The 21,556-nt window shown below is 45.6% G+C and overlaps 1 protein-coding gene across 4 annotated transcripts in view; it reads right to left on the bottom strand.

Moving 5' to 3' along the window:
* Window positions 1–21,556, bottom strand: part of ZMIZ1 (zinc finger MIZ-type containing 1) — a 565,771-nt gene that overhangs the window by 83,760 nt on the left and 460,455 nt on the right. For all 4 annotated transcript variants that reach the window (XM_060241000.1, XM_060241003.1, XM_060241002.1 and 1 more), the window contains 3 exons: window positions 10,047–10,115; window positions 5,055–5,169; window positions 2,204–2,421 (listed from right to left, as the gene is read on the bottom strand). In XM_060241000.1, the coding sequence (XP_060096983.1) occupies window positions 2,204–2,421; window positions 5,055–5,169; window positions 10,047–10,115 (402 nt within the window). The remainder of the gene's footprint in view (window positions 1–2,203; window positions 2,422–5,054; window positions 5,170–10,046; window positions 10,116–21,556) is intronic.

Raw genomic sequence — 21,556 nt, forward strand, 5'->3', positions numbered from 1 at the left:
TTGGGAGGGGCTGGAGCTACTTGCTCAACAAGCATTCCTGGTGGCGGAATCCCTAAAGAAAATATTTTTCCAACAAGAGAGGATGCTGGCTCTGCTTCATGAACAGACTTGGTCCCCTCCCCGCAAGAAGCCAAACAGCACTCCAGATAATGGAGAACTCCCTATTGTACATTCTTTAAGCTGCCATTGGCCTTTTGTTTGATATGGCCAATGCCCGCTATAATTTTACATATCTGTGCAGCCCCCGTCTGCCCCCACGGCACTAGCAGCATTGCTCAGGCTCAGCTTGGCCAGTCTTTTCGCCCACACTCTCCCTTCATCTCCCAGTAGACCAACTTTGTCCCAGGCCTGTGATTCTTTTTTTTGGCGGGTGGGGCACTAGGGCCCAAGAAGGGGACCTACCCATGCAAAACTCTGTCATATAATTTTACTTGCAAATGTCTTAAAATTCCCATGATTACCCAGCTGCATTTAAAGCAAGCATAACACTGGTGTGATTGAGCTGCACCGGCCGGGGTTCGTTCTTCCCACGCAAAACGGCAGCCCTTTGATCCGTCAGTATCCTTCACACACCAGCTTAGCAAAATGTTAATCATGGTTAAACCTGTGGTTTGTGTCACAATTTTCAATGTTAATTAAAACTTTTATTTTAGGTGTTTATTAGAGCTAATTGATTGACCCTGAGTCACTTGCAAATCATTTCCTGCTACTGCGATTAGTTTCCTTTTAAGCCTGAGCAGACTTTTTTTTAAAGCACTGATGTAATTTTACTAGGCAGGGCTGCAGCGACCCCGTGGGCTTTTTAAATAATCTGGGAAAAGCTTGCAATGAGGGCCTGATTATCCACTACGCCAAGTATGCTATACTTAAGGCCCCAGCCAATTTGCTGTCCCTCTTCGGGTCTCAGGATCCTTCCTTCTACGTCCAATCATCCTCCTTGCTTATTTTAAAGAACGCCCTGATGATGAGGCAAAGTTTTTATTCTCTTACAACATACACGGGCAACTACCAGTTGTCCTAGTCTGGGTGGGGGTGCTGCAGATTCTATAGGGGGCACCACCCCTGTGCCCCTCCTGCTGGCAGGCCCCCGATATGCCGGCTCCTTTTCTCACCAAGGAAGGAGAAGAATTCAGTCCAATTTATAGTCTGCCTTTCTCACTGGGAATTGCATAGTGTAGGGCAAATGCAGTCAACAGAACGGGACATCCCATAAACAGTGCAAGAGGGTTTGGACTGAAGAAATCTGAAACAAGCAGAAACGTGAAGCACCTGATAACGAAGCATAAGCATTTAAACATGACCATGTTAAATGATGCAGAAATTAGAAAGTAGCTCCACAATTATTTGAAAGGTCTCCTTGACCTTACAAAATAGGACCTGCTATAAATTGGAGTGTTTTATTGTAAGGTCAGGAGTCAAATAAATGTGGGTTCTTCCCTGCTTGATGCTATTTATACTATTTCTCCTCCAAAGTGAGGAGGAATTCGGGGGTGGGGGTGGGGGAGAATGAACCTAACATTTGTTTTCTAACCTGCCATAATACAAAATACTTCCTAACAGGAAGCACTGGCTACTTCTGCAAACATCTACTTGAGTATGGAAGTCACTATGCAAAAAGAGGAAACAACTATGGTTTTAATTAGGTTGAAGAGGAAGTTAAAATCTAGTGGATAGGTTTGTCATTGGCTATTACCAATTATAGCTGAGTGGAACCTCCATGGACAGAGAGCGTATACCACTGAATTCCAGATAATAGGAACAAATAACAGAGGAAGGTTATCCTGACCTGTCTGAGAACTTCCCAGGTATCTGGATGGTCCCTGTTAGAAAGAGAACATGAGGACAGATGGGCCTGGGTCTGAATACAGTAGAGCAGCCCTGACATGCATACGCTATTAAGAAGAATTATGCCACGGCGGCGGCGGCGGTGGAAATGCTACCATGTTGCAGACCCCTTATGGCAACCCTTTAATTTTCAAGGCAAGAGATGAAGCGAGGCAGTTTACTGTTGCTTGCCTCTGCATAGGGACACTGAGCTTCCGTAAAGGTCTTTCATCCAGGTGCTAAACAGGGCTGACTCTGCTTACCTTCGAGATCTGATGAGATGAGGCTGGCCCATACAGGTCATGTGACCTGGTTTCTGTCCTACCAGCCTCCTCTGCCCCCACCTGAGGCTTTCCCAGCTGACTCGTTTCAGTCTTACCTTCCTGCGAAACCTCCACTCCCTGGATAGTTGGGACGCCCGTACATGCTCTGCTGTATATAGGGCTGGTTGGAGCCTGCCTTGGCTGAGAACTGCTGCTGCTGCCCTGCAAACTGCGGCGAATTCATGCCAGGATTGCTGGTAGTCATCCCAGAAGCCATGGGGTTTCCTCCTGGGTTCATGGGATTGTTTGCGTTGGCCATGGGGTTGCCCAGCACCTGAGCGGGAGACAGAAAGGAGGAAAACAGATCAGATCTTTTACCTGGGCAAGGATGAGGCTTGAAGAAGGGCTTCTGCTTTACACATTAGCCAAGGAAATCTTAGTGGGAAGAACTCCTTTAGGTGAGAGATTTGGGGAGAGTGCAGCTGCCCCAACTCCTTACACCACTACTGGTCCACCTGGGAGGAATGCAAACAGATCAGACAGTGAGGACCCAGAGAAAGAAGGTCCCCATGGATCACAAAGGGTGGGATGCTCTGAAAGGGGGCTGCAGTGTTCATCGGAGGGGGGCGGTTATTGTTGCACCAATTGGAACATACTCTCCAGCTGTATTGACTTTCCACAGATAGTAACAGGACTCTATAACAAGTCTCTCAAGCCTGCCTATGTAGACCAGGCTTTCCCATGGTCCAATGGGGAAATCTAGGAGAATCATCCAATACTCTTGTTAGCTAGAATTTAAATGAGGACAAGACTTCAGTTAGTATCTTGGGACGAACCACGATTTCTTCCACAGTACCCTGGGAACTTTAGTTTTTTAGGGTACTGGAGTCTGTCTGAAAGAAATTCAATATCTGCCCCCAGGATTGCCAATCCAAGGTTTTAAAAGCAGGGCCAAACCATCACAGTGCAGCCATGTGGGCTGTATGGTGAGGGAAAGAATTCTCTTTTTTTGTAAATAGCCATTGGCCCCATTTCTTCGCAAGCAGAAGCCGTGGAGGTAAGTGAGTTTCTTGGGCTGTGCTCCTTCAGGTGGGGGCCTGCACAATGTAAAAAGACATTCCCCCCCCCAAAAAAAAATTCTTACACAGAGAAGGCTAGCAGGATGTAGGCCAGGTTAGAATCCTTTTTTGGGGGGAGATGTTACAGTGTGGAACAAAAGTCTATGCTGTTTGTTGTTAGCTGTGCTGCCTCTGAAGGAGGATAGCAAGAGCAACTGAATTATGTTCACTTTGAAAGGTTTGCCCTGATTGCCAGTTTGTATCCAGACGCAGTTCAAGCCCTGGATTCGACTAAGGCCTTAGAGTGAAGGTATCCAAAAGCATCTCTTCTCCTCTATGCTTCCAAATATTAAGAATGTTAAAGAAAGCTCCAGTAGGACTTCTTTTGCAGAAGCATGAGTGAGAGTGGCCGGATCTGGAATCTGAGTTTTGGTGGGCGCCTCTCTTTGGAACAGCCTTTCCAGAAAAGCATGGCAGGCTGAACTCCCTTGCAAATTTCAGGAGATCAACCCACACCTTCCCCTTTTGTGGAGGCAGACAAAGCTTACTGGGTTAGCGATAACTTGGGCGAATTCTAATACATGAACAGCAGACACCAAAGAAAGAGCATCTGACCTGGGAATTGTGCCACAGTGTCTTCTGCAACATCACACAGGGGTTTGGAGCACAGCTTCTGGCTGCCACAGCATGCTGACCAATGCACTGCCTCTAACAGAGCTGGTGCTCCAAGGAACTGTTTGTGATGCTTGTAATATCTGCACCAGCGCTACTCTTATCACTGCTGGTGGAGGGGGGGGGGGCGGAATGGGACCGGAGGTTCATGCCCACGTAAGATTGCCTGATGATGCAAACATGCACAGGAGCAAAATTTTTTTAAAAAAAATTGAAACTGCTGCAAATGTCTCACAGCTTCTTTGAAGCTAAGGAGGGAAGAGCCCTATGGCAGAGCCAAAAAACAATTAAGGCGCAATAAAATAACAGGCAAAACATCCAGGACAACCATCTTTAAATCAACTAGATCAGGGGCGGCCAACGGTAGCTCTCCAGATGTTTTTTGCCTACAACTCCCATCGGTCCCAGTCAGCATGGCCAACTCCCATCAGCCCCACCCCTGAATTAGATCATCCAAATACACTGGGGTTTCCTCCACATAAACCCCATTAGCACTTGAGCGTTTCCACCTCATTGCAAGAAGGCAGTCACTGAAATCCCACCAGTTGACGAATAGGGCTGCAATGGAATGCCTCACAATCTAGTGAAAAAAGTATCAATTTGCAGCTCTTATGAACATATTATTTTTGCTTTTGTGCCATTTCCCTCCTCTTTGGCTTTTTCCTCCTCTTTCGTCCGGGCCTCTTGGCCCACCTAATGGGCGGAGCTGCCATGCCCAAAGCTATGTGGGTCACTACACCCAATCCAATGGCAATGTAGGCAACTGTAGCCAAAGAGCCTGAAGGAAGGAAAACAGTGATGAGAAAAAGCAGCCACTGGTGCAAATGTTCATCAAAGTGACCTTTTCTTTTTTTTTTAATATTAATTTGTTCAGCTGCATTGAATGTGTGATTTTCAAGCAAAAATTGAACTACTTGGTGTCTCGTTGTCTTAGAATCATACAGTTGGAAAGAACCTCTACTAGTCCAACCCATTTGGACAATGCAGGAAATTCACAAAATCCCTCTCCCCAAACACCCCCAGTGACACCTGCTCCATGCCCAGAAGATGGCAAAAAACAAAACACAACTCCAGGATCTCTGGCAAAACTGGCCTGGAGAAAAACTACTGCCTGTCTTCTCACGCTTCTGATTTTTACTTTTTTGGGTCACTTGTTTTTAAGCAGCTTTCTGCTCCAGTCTCCGAGTCTGACCTGAAAGAGGGTGACGATGGACAGTGTGTGCCCAATGGAGCTTACCTGGCTCTGGGATGTATTAGTCACACCCCATACTGTAGTGACCACTGACAGGGAACCTGGTGGCTGATTGGCGTTCTGCTGCCACGGAACAGAATCGTAAGGGAAAGACCCATCACTGTGGGAAGAAAAAGAAGAGACCAACATGGAAGATCAAATAATGCTGTACAACTTAAATGAGCGCGGGGGGCGGGGGGGGGGGAGAGATGGGGTGGTGAGTGGGAAGAGCCATCTTTTAATTTTTTCATGGAATCACCCCAAAACACTTGGTGAAGTACCCAGCAAGTGATAACATTCATGAAGTGAATCGTTTTCTGTCTGGTTGCAAGCAGAACAATTGCTTTTTGCATCAGCCAAGAAAAGAAACACATTTGTTGGTGGAGCACAAAGACGCATGATTGTGATTATGGAGGGGAATGACAATGAAATTAGTTGAAGCATGGCACGTTCCCCGTTTGGAACTAGACCACCTGTAGAGATGGCAACATTCTTGAATATTTTTTAGCATGAGAGGTAACACGTGAAGCAAAGTGGGAGCTTGCACCATGGCTTCTACTCTCCTCCCCAGTACAATCCAGTCTCAGCTCTGGTCCTTTTGACCTGCACTGGTTAATGGATCCCTTGCAACAACCAGTGACTTGAATTCAAGTTCAGCTGGGCATCTGATCACACATCAGATGAGAGTAAATGTTGTATATAGTGGATCAGACCCTTATAGTGGATCAGACTCTCAGCGAATCAAGGTCAGTCTTTTCTACGTGAACGGGCAGTGGCTCTCCAAAGTCTTTCACATCACATCCTACCCGATCCTTAACTGGAGATGCCAGGAATTGAACAGGAGGCTTTTGGCATTCCAAGCAGCTGATATACCACTGAGCCATGGCCCTTCTCTAATGGCTAAAGCTGAGCTGAGAAGTAGGAAGCATCCCATTCAAATTCAGAAAGTCGCCTTGGGCAGGTCACTGTCTCTCATCCCTGGGCCCCTGAACCTGCCAGATGGAGATTGAGATGACAGCAGTGACCTGTCTCAGCATCCTAACGCCAGGTACTTTGAATGCCTGTAGCCTCTTGGTGTGTCTGTCTTTCTCTCTTGCTCTCTTCATTGCTGATGAAATAAAACTAGAGGTTTTCTGATTGGTTTCCCCTCCCCCAATTATGCCCATGTAAACACAATCCAGTCCCCACTTCCATATCTCTTGCTCAAAGGTGATACTGATTCAGAGATTTAAAAAAAAAAAATCCTGGCTATACAGCGATCAAACGTGTTAGAAAAAAATCGACAAATTATGGGCACGAGCCAGACTTGGGCTGCAGGTGAAGCTCTTGTGCTTGGAGGATTCTGAAGGGACTCAAAAGAGCACCCAGACCTCCACTTGCACAGATGGGACGTGTGGTATGTGATGCCTCTCATATGCCTTACATTTCCTTTGCCTGCAAGATACCTGAGTTCAGACAGAAAGCCTGGACTGGTTGGGGATGATGGGACTAACAGGTGCCACGGGGCTCAAGCCAAGGGCCTTCTGGGTCAGGCTCACTATGCTTGTCAGAGGCAGGAACTACCAGCCATCCCACTAGAAGGTTGACAACACAGGGTGCCCCTCCTGGTTCAGAAAACCAGCTGATTTTGAAGAGCCATCATGAAGGAAGATCCTCCCTCCACACTCCAGACTTCTGGGTATCAGCCAATTTGTCAGTCTCCACCCACTCTACCTCCAGCTTGGCAGCCTACCTGGTTCTAAGGCACTCCTGGCCGCCCTGGTCTGGGCAGAACGACACCTGGATCTTCCTTTCCCTCTAATATCCCATCATGTTTCCTACTCACAGAGAGCGGGGTGGGGGCGGGGGCAGAGGGGGGAGCCTGGTTCTGGTGAGCTCAGTTGAAAACCATCATGCACGAACAACGTGTCACTGGTGGGTGCAATCATGCCCGTAGCAGCTACCCCAGCTCCCGATTGTTCATTTTCTTTCGTTTGTGTCTGTGTTAAAATGACAGACTTGGATGCTGCATTTTTGTTTGCTGGGACAGATGCGAGGCACCCACTTTGTGGTGCCAGCAAGTCCAAGCTGTCTTACGGCAATCCCGCATGAGGTTTTCAAGGCAAAAGAGGAATGGAGGTGGTTTGCCATTGCCTGCCTCTGGACTTCCTGGGTGGTCTCTCATCCATGTACTAACCAGGGCCCACCCTGCCTTAGCTTCTGAGATTTGACGAGGTTTGGCTAGCCTGGGTCATCCAGATCAGGGCAAGAACCATTTGAAAACATGGGCATTTAGTGCCAAAGGCTGGCCAGTACAGCTTTGTTGCGACATCTGACTTTGGCTAACTTTGGCTGCTATAACTTCCAGCACTGAAGCAGTTGAGGGCTCTTGAATTGTACATTTCATTCAAGACTGTGACAGGGCACACCCATAACGGAAATACCCCAAGTGCAAAAGCTCCCCTTTGAGCATTGCTCTAAAGCATGGGGGTTGGGATGGGTAGCACCACTTAAAAACCTGCACTGCAGCAGTGTATTGTAGTGGGTATCCAAATGTAACAACAGGACAAAATCAAAACTGACCCAACAGGTAAGGCCTGTTGAAAATGAGTGCCGTACAGAATGTTAACAATACATCAAATGAAACATCTAAGCCCTTAGCAATGAGGTCTATTTGATCCAGAAATGGTTACTGGGATTTGCAATGGATACTGTGCATGACTGAGGGAAATGATCCACAAGATGCAATGGGAACAGAAACTCAATCCAATGGGTATTTTAGAGACTCCCCCCCTCCCCCAGTTATTCACCTTACAGTGGGTAGAATAGATTATTTAAGAGCAAATGTGGGGAAATTCTAGCTTAGGAGGAGAATGTCCTAAAGGCAATTCCTTGGACAATTTCCTAAGCCATGAATGCATTAGCTTTCAACTGGTGAATATCATTGGGGCCCTATCACCAAATACTTGTTATTATGTAGGGGGTTTGTTTTTAAGAGACGGGGGAAAGAAGCCAAACATACCAAAAGAGAGAGGGAGGGATTGCTATACGTGTGAAAAAGGGGGAACTAAACCTAGACCTAAGGGCGAGTCTCAAAAAGTTGAAGACCAATGCATCCTAAGACATTTGATTAGGTCTACTGACAATCTACTGACTCAAGATACCAAGGCCTGAAAATGCTCCCTTGGTGTCTCTATTCTTAAATAATGATCCCCTAACTAACGATGGGAGAGAAGCCTCCATTCTTGTGTTCCTTGGCACAATTCAAGGAAACGAGTCCCACTCTGAACACTGAGACACACAGAGGATTAGGATGTCACCTTCAGTGAGGTACTATGAAAACATGACATGCAAAAGCCCTCCAGTAAATGAATACACAATACCAAACAATGAAATTAACTGCAGAGCTCAAGAATGTAGCACTGGGATCCTACTTTCCTACACTGGCTGGAAGCCCACAGATAACACACCCAACTTGCAACCCCAAACTGCTTTGCTTGAAGCAAGCAGTGCTTGAAGGGGAGCGGGGGGCGGGCATGACAACACGGAGGAAGCCTGAGGTGGGGATGGGGTTGTTTGATCTTTCCTGACTTCTCTCTCCCCTGCTGCTTCTGTCCAGCCAGCGGCTGCAACCACACCTTGGAAGATACTGCACTATCATTGCCCCAACCCAACTCATTAAAAAGGGCAATGGAGTGGATCCATCCATTTTCCAAGTAGCCTCCCCTCAGCCTACAGAGCTATCCCTCAACTTACGTGGCTTTTCTTTCAAAGGACTGTAGGAAGACCGTCATCTTTGCCCAGTGAGGCGGTAATGCTGAATTTGGCCCTCACAGCTGTGTAACTTGGGTTTCCCAATTAATGTCTCGTGCATTATCAATGTCTACAATGTCTCTTCTCAGACTCTGCCATTCCACTCATTGGGCCATGTTGGTTGAACCTCTGCTCCTTAGTTTCATAGGGTAGCTGTGCTGGTCTGCACCAGAAGAGCTAGATTCGAGTCCAGTAGGACCCTAGAGACCAACAAGATTTCAGGGTATGGGTTTTTACTCCCTTTTACTCTTGAAAGATCATACCCGCGAATCTAGCTGCTCTGTTCCTTAATATCTCAAATCCCATTATAACTTACTAAGTAGCATCTTGCCAGTGGGAGCTTTGGTAGGATCTCAAACACCAATAAGTTAACACTGCAGGTGGGGAGGAGGCATACCTCCTATTATTTGAAAAACCTACTATGAATATTCCCATGAGCCTTTCCTTTTATTTGTTAGCTTCTTTGACCAATGGTGTTCCCATGAGCCAAAGACTTGCACCCAGGCGAGTTCAAACCCTTGATCAGCCTTGGATTGGCTGAAGAATCTTGAAAAGTCTCTCTTGCTCTTGGGTTCTGATCCCCATAGATGAAGAACAAATAATGTGGAAGTGTCTCATCACTGAGTTACTGTGTGAATGAGGTATGAAAAGTGATTCTACCCATCCTTAGCAACAGGGAAGGTTAGAAATTGGAATGATTAATTCATTATCTAGCTCTCCCTGAAGCATCCTAGGGATATTTCCTCTCAACTTTGGGTACAAACACTGCAACCCTTTCCTGTTAAATCTCTACCTTGCCTCCATATTTGACATTTCCCTTGATCCAAGACACTGCTCTTCTACTGTCCTCAACAAATCTTCACCTCTCCCCTCACGAAGGAATGAAAACGCCTTTGTTTGTGAGTTGCCTCAGCAGTGAGACTAGAGGTGGGGATTTGGTGGTCCAAAGGGGGAGTGACCAAAGGACAGAAATCAGGCCCATGGCGAGAATAATCTGTTGTGGGTGGGAATGCACAGCACAATGGATGCTATCCCTGATCTACTAAAGACAAGAAAGGGGTGGGGGGAACCTGGTGACTATCAGCTTCAAGTGAACCTCTGTATTTATGAAGTCCCCCCTCTCCGTGGCTGGCCCACAGAGGACAAGGGAGCCTTTCACAGCCTATTTCAGAGCCTGGCTCTTTAGCGCAAGCTGCAGAGACTCACGCTTTCAGCTCTGGAGGTCCCCGTTTCAATCTCTGGGGTCTGTCAAGATGGCAGCCGTCACATATGCACCTATGAATTAGAAGGGAAAGTGTAGGTCCAGAATCAAAATTGAAAGCCCTAAAAATATACATAGATCACCTTGCTTGATACCTGGGCTTTATAATTAGTTTATTTCACTCCCAAGGCTAAGTTATGCTTATAACTCATCCAGGCAGCTGACAAGTGGACTCACATACACATGTACACAAACACAGCCTGTCTCTCCTCCCTTGGAACCTGCACAATTTGGTTTAGGTTACATCCCTATTTTCAAACAGCAAAATGGCAATATTAGTTAATGGAGCTCTGTTATTACTCCATCAGCGATGAAAACAATCTCATTGTCTGATCACAAAGGGAATTAAACTACTAATATTTCATTATATAATAACTGATGCTGAAGAAGAAGCTACAGAGAGTCCAGATATGGCCTAATGGTGGACCTGGGGATGCCAGAGAAAGCAGCATCTTCATGTCAAATTCTCCGCCATAAGATAAAGCAGGGCTTCCCAGCCTTTTCCAGTCTGTGGGCACCTTTGGAATTCTGACACAAGGTGGTGGGCTCAACCACAAAAATGGCTGCCATGAGAGGCAGAGCCAGTCACAAAAATGGCTTCTGCGGGAGGAGGAGCCAACCACAAAATATCAGGGAGTGAAGTGGTCATGCAGAACTCTAAGTACCGTAACTCTTCAACATTTCAGGCAGAAGCTCTGTTTAACAGGATGCCTTTCAAAATGAAGACATTAAAAATACTTTCTTGCACATACAAACACGCAGTAATGCAGAGAAGATTCTTATGCTGCAGTGGCAGCTGTTGCTCAGGCAACTTTTAGGCATTCTGCACAGCCAATCAACTCTCCAATGGCCCTGCTGGGCAGAAGCCCTACCCGGCTACATCCACTTTCTAAAAACATCTGGCAGCTTCCAGGAAAGGAGCCAGAGGACACCATGTTGGAGATCCCTGATGTATAGGATCACTAAGTGCATGCCGTGACAATATTGGCCCTCCAGGGAATAATGCAGCGTTGAAGAAGTACATAACATTAAGACAATGCAACATGCGGTAATTATTTCTACATGCTATGCAGATAAAGATAAGAGCTCAACCCAAGGATGCCATTTTTGGTAGCATCCTTGTGTTGGCCAACACCTATGCACTAAAACACAAGCCTCAAAATAAAGCATGGATTTGATGTTGGAGACTGCAGATTATGTAAACTGTACATGTGGTTTCTGAAAAGATACCTGCTCCTATTAAAAACCCTATTAATTTCACAGTTTTTAGGCCACTGTGCTGGACTAAGTAACGGCTCTGACATGGAAATATGTCCCCCCTAGACTGATTCAAGCAGCAGAACCATTGACAAATCTGCAACTTTGTGAAGATTCAGCTCCAGGACCAGTGCCAGAGGTTAGCTCAGTTGGGGATGCAGTCCAGAATACCATAAGGACACTAAGCAAGCTGACTCTACAGCCATTGATACTCTGTTTTGGGTGCCCAGGAAGGTTGGAAGTTATGTGAATCTCTTGCAGGAGCAAAAGTGAGCCATGGTGCATGTCACAGAGGACTTGAAGTGAGAGACCTAGTGAGTACTGGCTGGAAGGAAGAAGAAGGTAAACGGCTATAAGGGAGAGAGAGAACCAAGAGAGATAAGAGGCAAGGGGAGGGAGAGCCACGTGAGCACTGGGTTGGAGAAAGAATAAAGTGAGGGGCTGGGAGGGAAGGGTACAGAATGATCCCTTTAGTTTATATGCTCTCCCCTTTCTCCTTCTCTTGCCTATGGTTGGTCTCTTTGTCGGTAGGCTCCAAAAGCCATGGAGGGAAGCCATGAACATGGCTGCCAGATCCATAAGGCTACAGGTTGCCGGGACGACGGAGGAACAACTATGAGGAAAAACACTGATTCCTCTCTGTGCATGCACAAAATATAACAAATATATGCGTTTACTAGCAAATCCAAATCACTGAAAACACTACGATATTTGTTAGAATTTGTGTTTACACGGAGAAGATCCATAAGGCTGTCAGGGATGGCCAAAGAGAGAACTAACCTCTCGTTTCCTTTGTGGACTGAAACTGGAACAGGGACCACGGAGATCTGGTGAGCTAACCATGGCACCTCAGAAAGGCCAAACCATTCCAGATGGAGGTTGAATCATTCTTTTAGATGGCTTTATCCCACAAAATTTTTTAAAGACATTATGTTTGGGGTATTCAACTGCACGTGCAGGAGTGGCAGACCACCTGTAATCCTCCTGATGTGAGAGGTGTCCCCTTCCAAATGACCTGATGTAACTTTAAACATAGGGAGGCTTGTGGAAAGTCTGAGCTCCCACAATTGTACATATGTTTGGATATCTCCCCCAAAGTCTGAAAAACTTAAAATAAGCTCATGTTCTAAACCATCTTCTGCCTGGATCAGGCAAAACCAATTGCAGTCCAATTCACAGAGTCCTCCCTATACCCGCCATTGTTCTCCAAGCAACTACTGCAAACTGCCAAGGTAAAATGTTATCTGCCAAGATAAAATTCTATGGCCAAAAAAGAATATTATGAAGTTATAGACTTGCAGAACATATTTCAACCACAAAATTCAACAAATAGATCTCTATTTTGTGAGATATTTTTAAAGGCAGTTTCAAAGTAATTCTGGGGATTCTCCACAGTCTCTTCTCCACAGGTAAACTACATCACAAAGTCTCATAGATGGAGCTTACCACTGGATAAAGCTTCACTCAAGGAAATGTAATTCCATTCCTTGGAACTGAAACTATGAATGTCCTACTACTGGACAAAAATCAAACCTTCTACCATCCCACGGGGCCTGCAAAATGGAGCTGTTTCACCAAACTTTTGGGTAGGGCAGTGGGCATCCATTTTAGTTGGCCTTCCTTCTCTAATTTCCAACTTGTTAAAGGATTTATTAATTCCATCTCTATGGCCCTAACAGGGCATTCTACTGCTGCTACCTTGTGATCTATCATTTTAAACTGAAGTAATTTTAAATTGATGAAATTTTAAACTGATGTAATTTATTGTGATGAATTTGTTCCTGTTGAGATCTGCCCTGAGCCTGCTTGGGGACGGAAGAACAGAAATCTGAATATATATATATATATATGGCTGAAAATAAGTTTTAAAAATTACAAACCAACAGCCTGCTTTGGCAGGGACGGCAGGATACAAATCCAATAAATCTAACGTTTCTTTCAGCCTGGAACAAAATGGCCAACTGACACTGTAGCTGCACCAAATGGATTGAAAATGATGCGATGCAGTTTGGCCCTGAAATGATACGATTACCACATGATGGTTGTCCCTGACATTGACTGAATGACAATTTGGAAAAAGCAAAACAAAAGCCTGTTAATTTTCTCCCTCATTAATTCATCTTTTGGTGTGCCTAAAACATCGAGAAAGTTCCAAGGAGCCCAAGTTCATTGTGGTGTCCTTTGCTGGGCTGTTCTGGCTTCCAGTCCGCCCCTGATTTGCTTAATATAATCCCAGTATTTGCCTTCCACTTCCTTCCTCGGTATTTGTTCTTCCCACACGGGCAACACTTAAACAGTAAGCTCCTCAGAGCAGGGGATTGTCATTTCCCCTACAGATATTTTGAAAAGGGCATTGAGGAACCGACATTCATTTGGTGGTGGAAAGCGCCATTAAATGCAGGTGACCCCTTATGTTTTTTTTTTAAGGTTATGATAAAATATTTTTATTAGAATTTTTGTACAATAATAAAAAAGAAAAAGAAAAACCAGACAGAAACCCACCTACACCCCAAAAAGAAATAACTACGGTTTACGGGGTTTCCAAGGCAAGAGATGCCCAGAGGTGATGTGCCACTGCCCTGCCCCTTTGCAGAGACCCTGGACGTCCTCGAAGATCTCCCTTCCAAGTGTTAACGAGGGCTGACTCTCTTTAGCTTCTGAGATCGGACAAGATTGGGCTAATGTCCATTTACTCATCTAAAATACTTTTCCCTTGCCTTTTCCCAAAGCAGACTCAAGGAGGTTTACGTTACTTACTGTTAGCTATCCATAAAAACAGCCATTAATAAAGCTAGACCATAAACCCAATACTGCAAATTAAGGGGGAGAAACACCCCTCCAGCTTGAAAAGCCTGGGAAAACAGCACCAATTTGTACCTTTCTAAATACCTGTAAAGAGGGAGGCTTCCTTGCCTTTCTTAGTAATAACAACTAATAACACCCACAGTTTGTTATGGTGAGCACTGATTTTTTTCATTTCAAAAATATGTGTGTGTGCGGAGGGGGTAACTTAGTTCTAAAACTACGGTATGTTTCTGTGGGTTATATACACAAGAACTGTACTATGGGAGCCACAAACTCATGCAAGATTGCACTTCTCCTTCCAGAAATGTACACTGAGAGTTCCAATTTTTCTTTTCAAAGAAGGGATGCAATAACGTTACGTGAGCTCATGGCTTTTATGTTATCTTGGAAGCAGACAGTTAACTTGAGACTCCCTGGGCCCTTTCAATGGCCAACGGTGGCTAACTCGAAGAGCTGGTTTGCATGACTGAATTTCTTCAAGAGTTGGATACACAGATCCACGCCTGTCAGCCAGTTCTGTGATCGACACCCGACAGGAAAAAGGGCAGCTGCTTTCACAAAGATGATGGTTGGTCCATCCCATGAATCCTCCCCCCCCCCACCACCCCCAGTTTACACCAACCTGTCTCCAAAGAATGAAGTACCCAGGATGGATGATTGTGGGGAGAAACTCAACCGTGTGAGCCTATCCTCAGAGGCTGACTTTGGTCATACGAAACATTACCCATGGACATGATCACAGTATTGGCTTTATTTCTTGCTGTGCCATACACGATCTGCAGGCTATGCCATTGTCCCACTCAAAACAGAAACTCAGGAAGACAGGGCGTCACTCAAGCAGAGACACGCATTAGTTCCCAGCGGACTGGGGAAAAATAACCCCAACATGCTCATGGGACACGAAAATGATGGAAGTGGGTGTATTGACAAATGAATTAACAGGTATTTTTAAAATATGGCTGGTTTCCCACAAACTGCAACAAAATTTGCTGCCAACCTGCAGATCACAGCACAGATTGGAGCGACAGGAAGTCTTAATCACATGATTTATTTTATTCGAGGCAGAGCCTATTTACTACAAAATCCAAATCTGAGTAAAAAAAAACCTAATGAGGGGACTACCCAGCACATCCAAAGATTGACTTTTCATTAATGGCAGCAGTGATCAATATGACAAATGGCCAGGGGGAGCAATAAGAAGGTAGCACAGAGATCAGATCTGCTCAAATATTCCTAGTTAATGTGCAGGATGAACCGTGGTTGAGGGATCACACCATGCTCAGAATCTTGACACAGCAGCGTTGTGAGAGCAGCCATAAAATGCCTGCCAGAGGAGGCAGAGCCAGCCTCCAAATGTCTACCGCAGCTGACCTTCAGTCACACAGTGAAGCTCCTTGGGCTGTGGTAGCAGCTGTTGCCAAAGCACAGCTGCATAGGGGTCAATATGAAGCCTTGCTGGCCAACAGTCCTCACGCACTCCCAAAAGACACTGGGTGGGCCCCAGGAAAGGTGCTGGTGGGTGCGAGGGCATCGACTGGCACCAAGTTGGGGACCCTGCCATACACAGCGCTGGGTGATACGCAGAGTAAAAATTTGCAACAAACAGAAGGCTTAAGACTCCGTCCCATAAGTCTGGAAAGAACGCGGATTTAAAGAAATAACCGTCAGGGGCCAGTAGGAAATTTTTAAAGAAAGAAACTCTGATCCCCAGAGACCTGCTGATTCTGTGACTTGGCTTCTGCCACATCAGGAGGCCATGTTCTAGGGACAGGAAGAGGAAATGCTACAAGTGAAGCCTCCTTTTTGCTCTCGGAGACAGCAACGGTCTTAGGTCTAGTACTTAAAAAAAAAAACTTTAATACTATTAGTATTAATAACATATTAATATATATACCAGCAAAGAATATTATAAAAATCAATAGTTATACTAATCATCAGGTGCCAAAAGCCATAAAATGTTTTCCAAACACTTGGGGAGGGGGGGGGGGAAGAGATGTTATTTGGCCCTTTAATCTGTAGGTCTATTTGCTTTCACAGGATGGTTAAGTGTTTTGCATTTTGCCAAGATTTTGCAATTACAATTTTCACAGCCCCAAGCAATTCTGAAGTCTTGTTGGGGGGGGGGGGGTTGGGGTTGGGGGGAGGTATTTCCAGTAGGTACATAACCTCTCAGTCAAGCCAGCAAAAGACACTGGGGGATCATAAGCTTTATAATGAGTCAGACACTCTGTTTCAGCTGCCACCTCCACCCATAATTTCTTAACAATTTGCTACGTTGACTGACCTGTTTGGCTGCAAAAAGAGCCCCTCAGTCTTCTGGAGAGATGAATGAATGCCCAAAATATCAAGATTTATTCCTTTATCAAATTTATATCCCACTCCCAATGGGACTCCAGGAGGCTAACAGTATATACAATACACCCAATAAAAACAATACAAAAACACAAGAAATCATCTTAAAAATATAAAATCCCCATTAAATTCTATCCAATGTGAAGCAGGGTAGGATGTGTGGCTGGTGAAGACACCGCTGGAGCAGACCAGCTGCCTGGTGGGTCACCATCGCCTTGCAAGGCCTCGGGAGATGGAGATGGAACAAAATGTCCCAACTGGCACCCTGGAGAGCTCCTTCCACTCACGGGGAGGTTTTACCACAGCCTCCTTTCCCTGAACCTGGGGTGAGGGAATCACCTTCTCCTGTCCCACATGATTTGGTTTCTTTGCACAAATTACCTGCTGCTATTACAGTTCTGCAGTGCACACAGAGCTGATTTGGCCAGCCCTGCCTTTGCGGGTTTGGCTGGCTGCAGCGAGGGTCAAAGACATTTGGGTGTCCTAGCTGAACAATCCAAATGCCCCTCCCCCCCCCCCCCCCCGCACACAACTGAAGTTCTCCAGAGCCTCATTGAAACAAACAGGAGCTGCTCTGGTGGACTGTGGAGCCTCTTGAGGAAAATCTGCCCATTCCCCCAGTCTGCTACTCTTAGTGCTGGGTGGCCAACTCACATGGCCTTTGAGTGGAATGCAGACCCCTGAGCCCTTCCCTCCCAATTAGGAGGTGGGAGGGGGTGCTATAGAGAAGGATGCAAAGGTACAACGCAAAGTACAATCAGCTGGATTAAAGTCCACTTGCGGAGAGAACTGTCCTGAGCCCGACAGGGGAGGGTGAGATATAAATATAATAAAATAAATTAAATAAAAATAAATTTAAAGTAAATAAAAATAAAGTGAGGGAGAAATGCTTGCAGACCACCTATCCGAGTTGCTGCCAACTGCAAAAGATCTCTGATCACACCAAGCACAAACTGGGGAAAAGAGGCCCTGCCCACGCTTCCCTACTTGCTGGCCCACAGCGTAGATGGTACTGTTATTCTGCAGAGGGGAATTTCCAACATTCACTTTCTATACAGCCATTGAGTCCTCTTTTTTCTTCCTTTAGAAAAGGGATTTCTCTTTCTAGAGGAATCAGTGCCCTCTTTTTGTATGTTCATCCCGTGAAGATGTTTTATGTTACATATTACTGGGGGTGGTCTAACAGGAGGACAGGAAGGTTTGGGATGCTGTTGATTGCCTCTGAGCATCTACAGAGTGAAATTCTGAGATTTTGCAGAACTTTCATTTCTGCTCCATCCCTTTCAGCAAAACAGAACAGATTAGAAATGGACTCCAAACTCCTAAAAAAGCAGAAAAGAAATGGACTCTTGGATTTCAGGGAGAAATTGGGTAAGGAGAATTTCTCTGTACAACCCTAACTTGATGGCTCTCAAAGACATGCCTTTTGCCAGTACTAGTTTTCTTCTCCTCTCAAATCTTTACTGTTTTAACAACCAGCCTAAAAAAAGAGCGCCGTGGAACTCAAACACGAGCTTTCAATACATAGACTTGCTCCCAAAGCAAGTATTTTGCTACAGACTGCCTGAATAGGAACAGGAGGCAGGGAGGAAACAGGAATCCGGACAATCAGGATCTGACAACTGAAAAGAAAAAAAAGAGAGAGGGAATCTTGCTTTGATGTATGAGAGCAGCTTAGGAGCCTATAAACGTAAATTTGTAAATCACAATTACAGCAGTACTCTTGCATACGTCTTGTACATTCCTTTTCAATCTTCATGAAACAGATTTCTGTGCCTCTAGGTTCGACATTCATTATTTCTATTGCGCCTGCCACTTTATAAAGTTCTTATTTCTCTTATTCCCACAGCAGTCCTCTGAACTCTAATTAGGTTGAGTCACTTGCTCAAAACCATACCAGTGGGGAGCAGCTGGGGAGACCAGGGTTAAAATCTCTCCTTAACCAAGCAAATCAGCCTACCTTGCAGGGTTCTTGTGATAATAAAAGGGTGGAAGAGAAACCTTTAGGTCAAAATGGGTATACCTGGAGGATACAAATGTTTAAAAAAGCCCCTCCAAAAGCAAAGTTGTGACGGAGGAGAAATCTAAAAGAAGTTGTACACCTCTTTCCTTTAAATCAGGCATGTTCAGGCAAAGCCTACAAAGTTCAAACGTAACACTGAATGAAAAAGTAGTAAACTTGCTGTGAGATTTACTTGCAAATATCACACTATATATTTTATTAGTTCCAGAGAAGAAACACATGGAAAAAGGTAGTACCAATCGTGCATCAAGACGGCAGAACATTTTGCTTGTTTGCCGAATGCATTTCTCTACTGCCTTTCTCCCCAATCACCCCCCCCCCCAAATTACATCCTTCTCTTCTCCATTTTATTCTCACAACTGCAGGGCTCCCATTCTCCTGCTAGGAGTGGGTTCCCTCCTGATTTTGTAGCTTCCAACCTGCCAGCCAGTGGTGGAGCCCCGCCCCCAAAGAGCTCCATAGGTGCCCAATGTGCCCAGCATGATGATGTCACCCAGAAATGACATAATCACACTGGATACATTGTGCAGGGATGCTCTAGCACAGAGTTTTTTTGGGTAAAAAACTCTATGACATCATAGAATTTCTCACCAAAATGCTAGAGCATGCATTCCTGTGCAATGCACATGGCGCAATCACAGCATTTCCTGGTGACATCACTGCATTGTGCATGCAAAGGTGAGACCTGGGAGCCCTACACAATGTCCCTGTGAGGGAAGTTAGGCTGAGTAAGTGCGTGACTGGCCCAAGATTTCCCAGCAAGCTTCCATGGCATCAGTGGGGATTCAAACCTGCGTCTCCCAAGATACTAGTCTGACACTCTAATCCAGAGGTCTTCAACCCATTTGCTAGGTACTTTTGGCATTCTGGCACAGGGTGGTAGGTGCAGCCACAAAATGGCCACCACAGGAGATGGAACCGCATATACAGAGGAAGCTGAAGTGCAAGGGAGAAGAGGGGTAATTAAAAATACAGAGGGAAAGATGGAGAGAGACTAAAACAACCACTGGGGTGGCAGCTGCGGCTGAAACCGTGTTATTTTAATCTGCCTAGCCAATCAGGTCCTCAGCAGCCAATCAGAAGCCCTGCTGGGTAAGAGTCATACCTGGTCCCGCCCACTTTCTAAAAACACTTCCTGAGCATAAAGAAAGGTGTCAGTGGGCACACTGGTGGTGTGATCCTCCCCAAGTCAGATTATGAACCAGACGCAAAGTTTTCATCTGAATCTTAATTTGCCCACTTCTCAATTTGGAAACGAAACAACTGGGGCCCACAGAAGAGCACTAGGAACTTCCAAGCACCAACAGGCTGTTTACTGGAATGGAAGCCTCAAGTTTTGAAAGTGGGGAAAGGATGGCGTTTCAGAAACAGTTTGTGATGTGGCATGGTGGTGGTGGGGGGGGGGATCCCTACTGAAAGACCACATGCTCCAACCCTTTGGATTCCAGGCTGAACATGCAACAGAGTGCAATTCCACTTGCAATGTGCCCTTGAAAACTATGCAGGCACAAATGCATACTGCGTGCCCAAGAAAACAACACCAAAGCTATGCTGGAAAAGTGGAGATGGAATTATTAAGCCTTTCACATTATAGGACAGAGACCATCTATTACTGTTAATGACAATTTAAAGAAAAACACTCCCCCCCCCCCCAGATTCCGGCTATCATCACACACACAAAAAACTAGGGCACTCGAATACACTCTTACAGCCACAAAAAACCCACCTGTTATCAACATTCCACCTGTTACCTGCATTTTGCAGTTCAGCACAGAGGAGGCAATTCAATCTTTATTGCATTTCACAGCCCTGTTTGCACCCATGACTTATTGTAACCCACGTGCTGGCATTTGAAACACCATTCCTTAGTTTATTCCCTCCCTATTAAAGTAGCAAGACATTCGCTATTATTTTATTTTAAAAAACTTGTACTTCTCGATATACCTAGGATCCCACATCCGGCTAATCCTTCAATAACGATAACCATAATAAGAAAAACAAGAATTTAAAAAACCAAGACACCCACCCGGCATTTCCACCCTTGCCTGTTGCCTTGGCAATCCAAACGCCCGGAAACGCGCTGTTTCTCGGTGAATGGGGATGGCATTGTTCACACCGCAGTGCCTCTGCTATGTTAATGGGAGATAATGGCAGCACGGAGAATCCTTTTGTTTCCAGCTTTGCTGTTTATTCATAGTGCCCGGAGGTCAGTCAGCGATTGCTACAACAATCAGGGAAGGAGCCACTGAAACAGATCCCATGGCTGGTTTGGAGTGTGTGTGTGTGTGTGTGGAAGGTTGGTTTCTTTTTTTGCCTTCCAGACAAGGGAAAGAGGAGAAGGAGGAGAAGAAAGGGCTCTGCACGGAAACCAGAAGGACGGTCTTTGGGGAGAGGGAGTCGGAGAGAGGTGTTAGCAGGCAGCGTGCATGAAAGGAGATGATATGCTCTTGGAGGTTACGGATCATGCTCCTGCGCGGGTCCAAAGAGGGGCAAAAAGTGCATTCCTTCCAAAATAGAGGTGATTTCTGCTTATAACTTTTGCCAAAGTATACATCCACGCTCACACACTGCTGGAGCTGTGCCAAGATCATAAAATGTGCCTGTGGCTTATTGATGTGCAGTTCAACGCTCTCCGTGTGTAGAAGAGCCAGGGAAAGGCAGTGTGGCATAGTGGTTAGAGTCTCAGACCAGGCTGTGGGAGTCTCAGGTCTGAGTCCCCACAATGCTATTGAAGCTCACTGGGTGACCTTGGGCCAGTCACACACTCAGCCTAGCCTGCCTCACAAGGGTGTTGTGTGGATAAAATGGAGGGGAGAAGGATGGAAGCTGCCCTGTGTCCCCACTGGTAGAAATGAAGTAATGACCAGTGCTGATACCATTATTTGACAAGATGGAATAGAATGGGCTCTTTAAGGAAAATTTTCAATATACTCCCCTCCCTTTAATGTATATGGGGGGTATTAGCTTTAACTGGGATAGTCAACTTTATTTGCCTACTTGCCAAATGTACAAACAGAA

Source organism: Heteronotia binoei, chromosome 6, assembly GCF_032191835.1.
Source record: "Heteronotia binoei isolate CCM8104 ecotype False Entrance Well chromosome 6, APGP_CSIRO_Hbin_v1, whole genome shotgun sequence".
In the NCBI taxonomy this organism is placed as follows: Eukaryota; Metazoa; Chordata; class Lepidosauria; order Squamata; family Gekkonidae; genus Heteronotia; species Heteronotia binoei.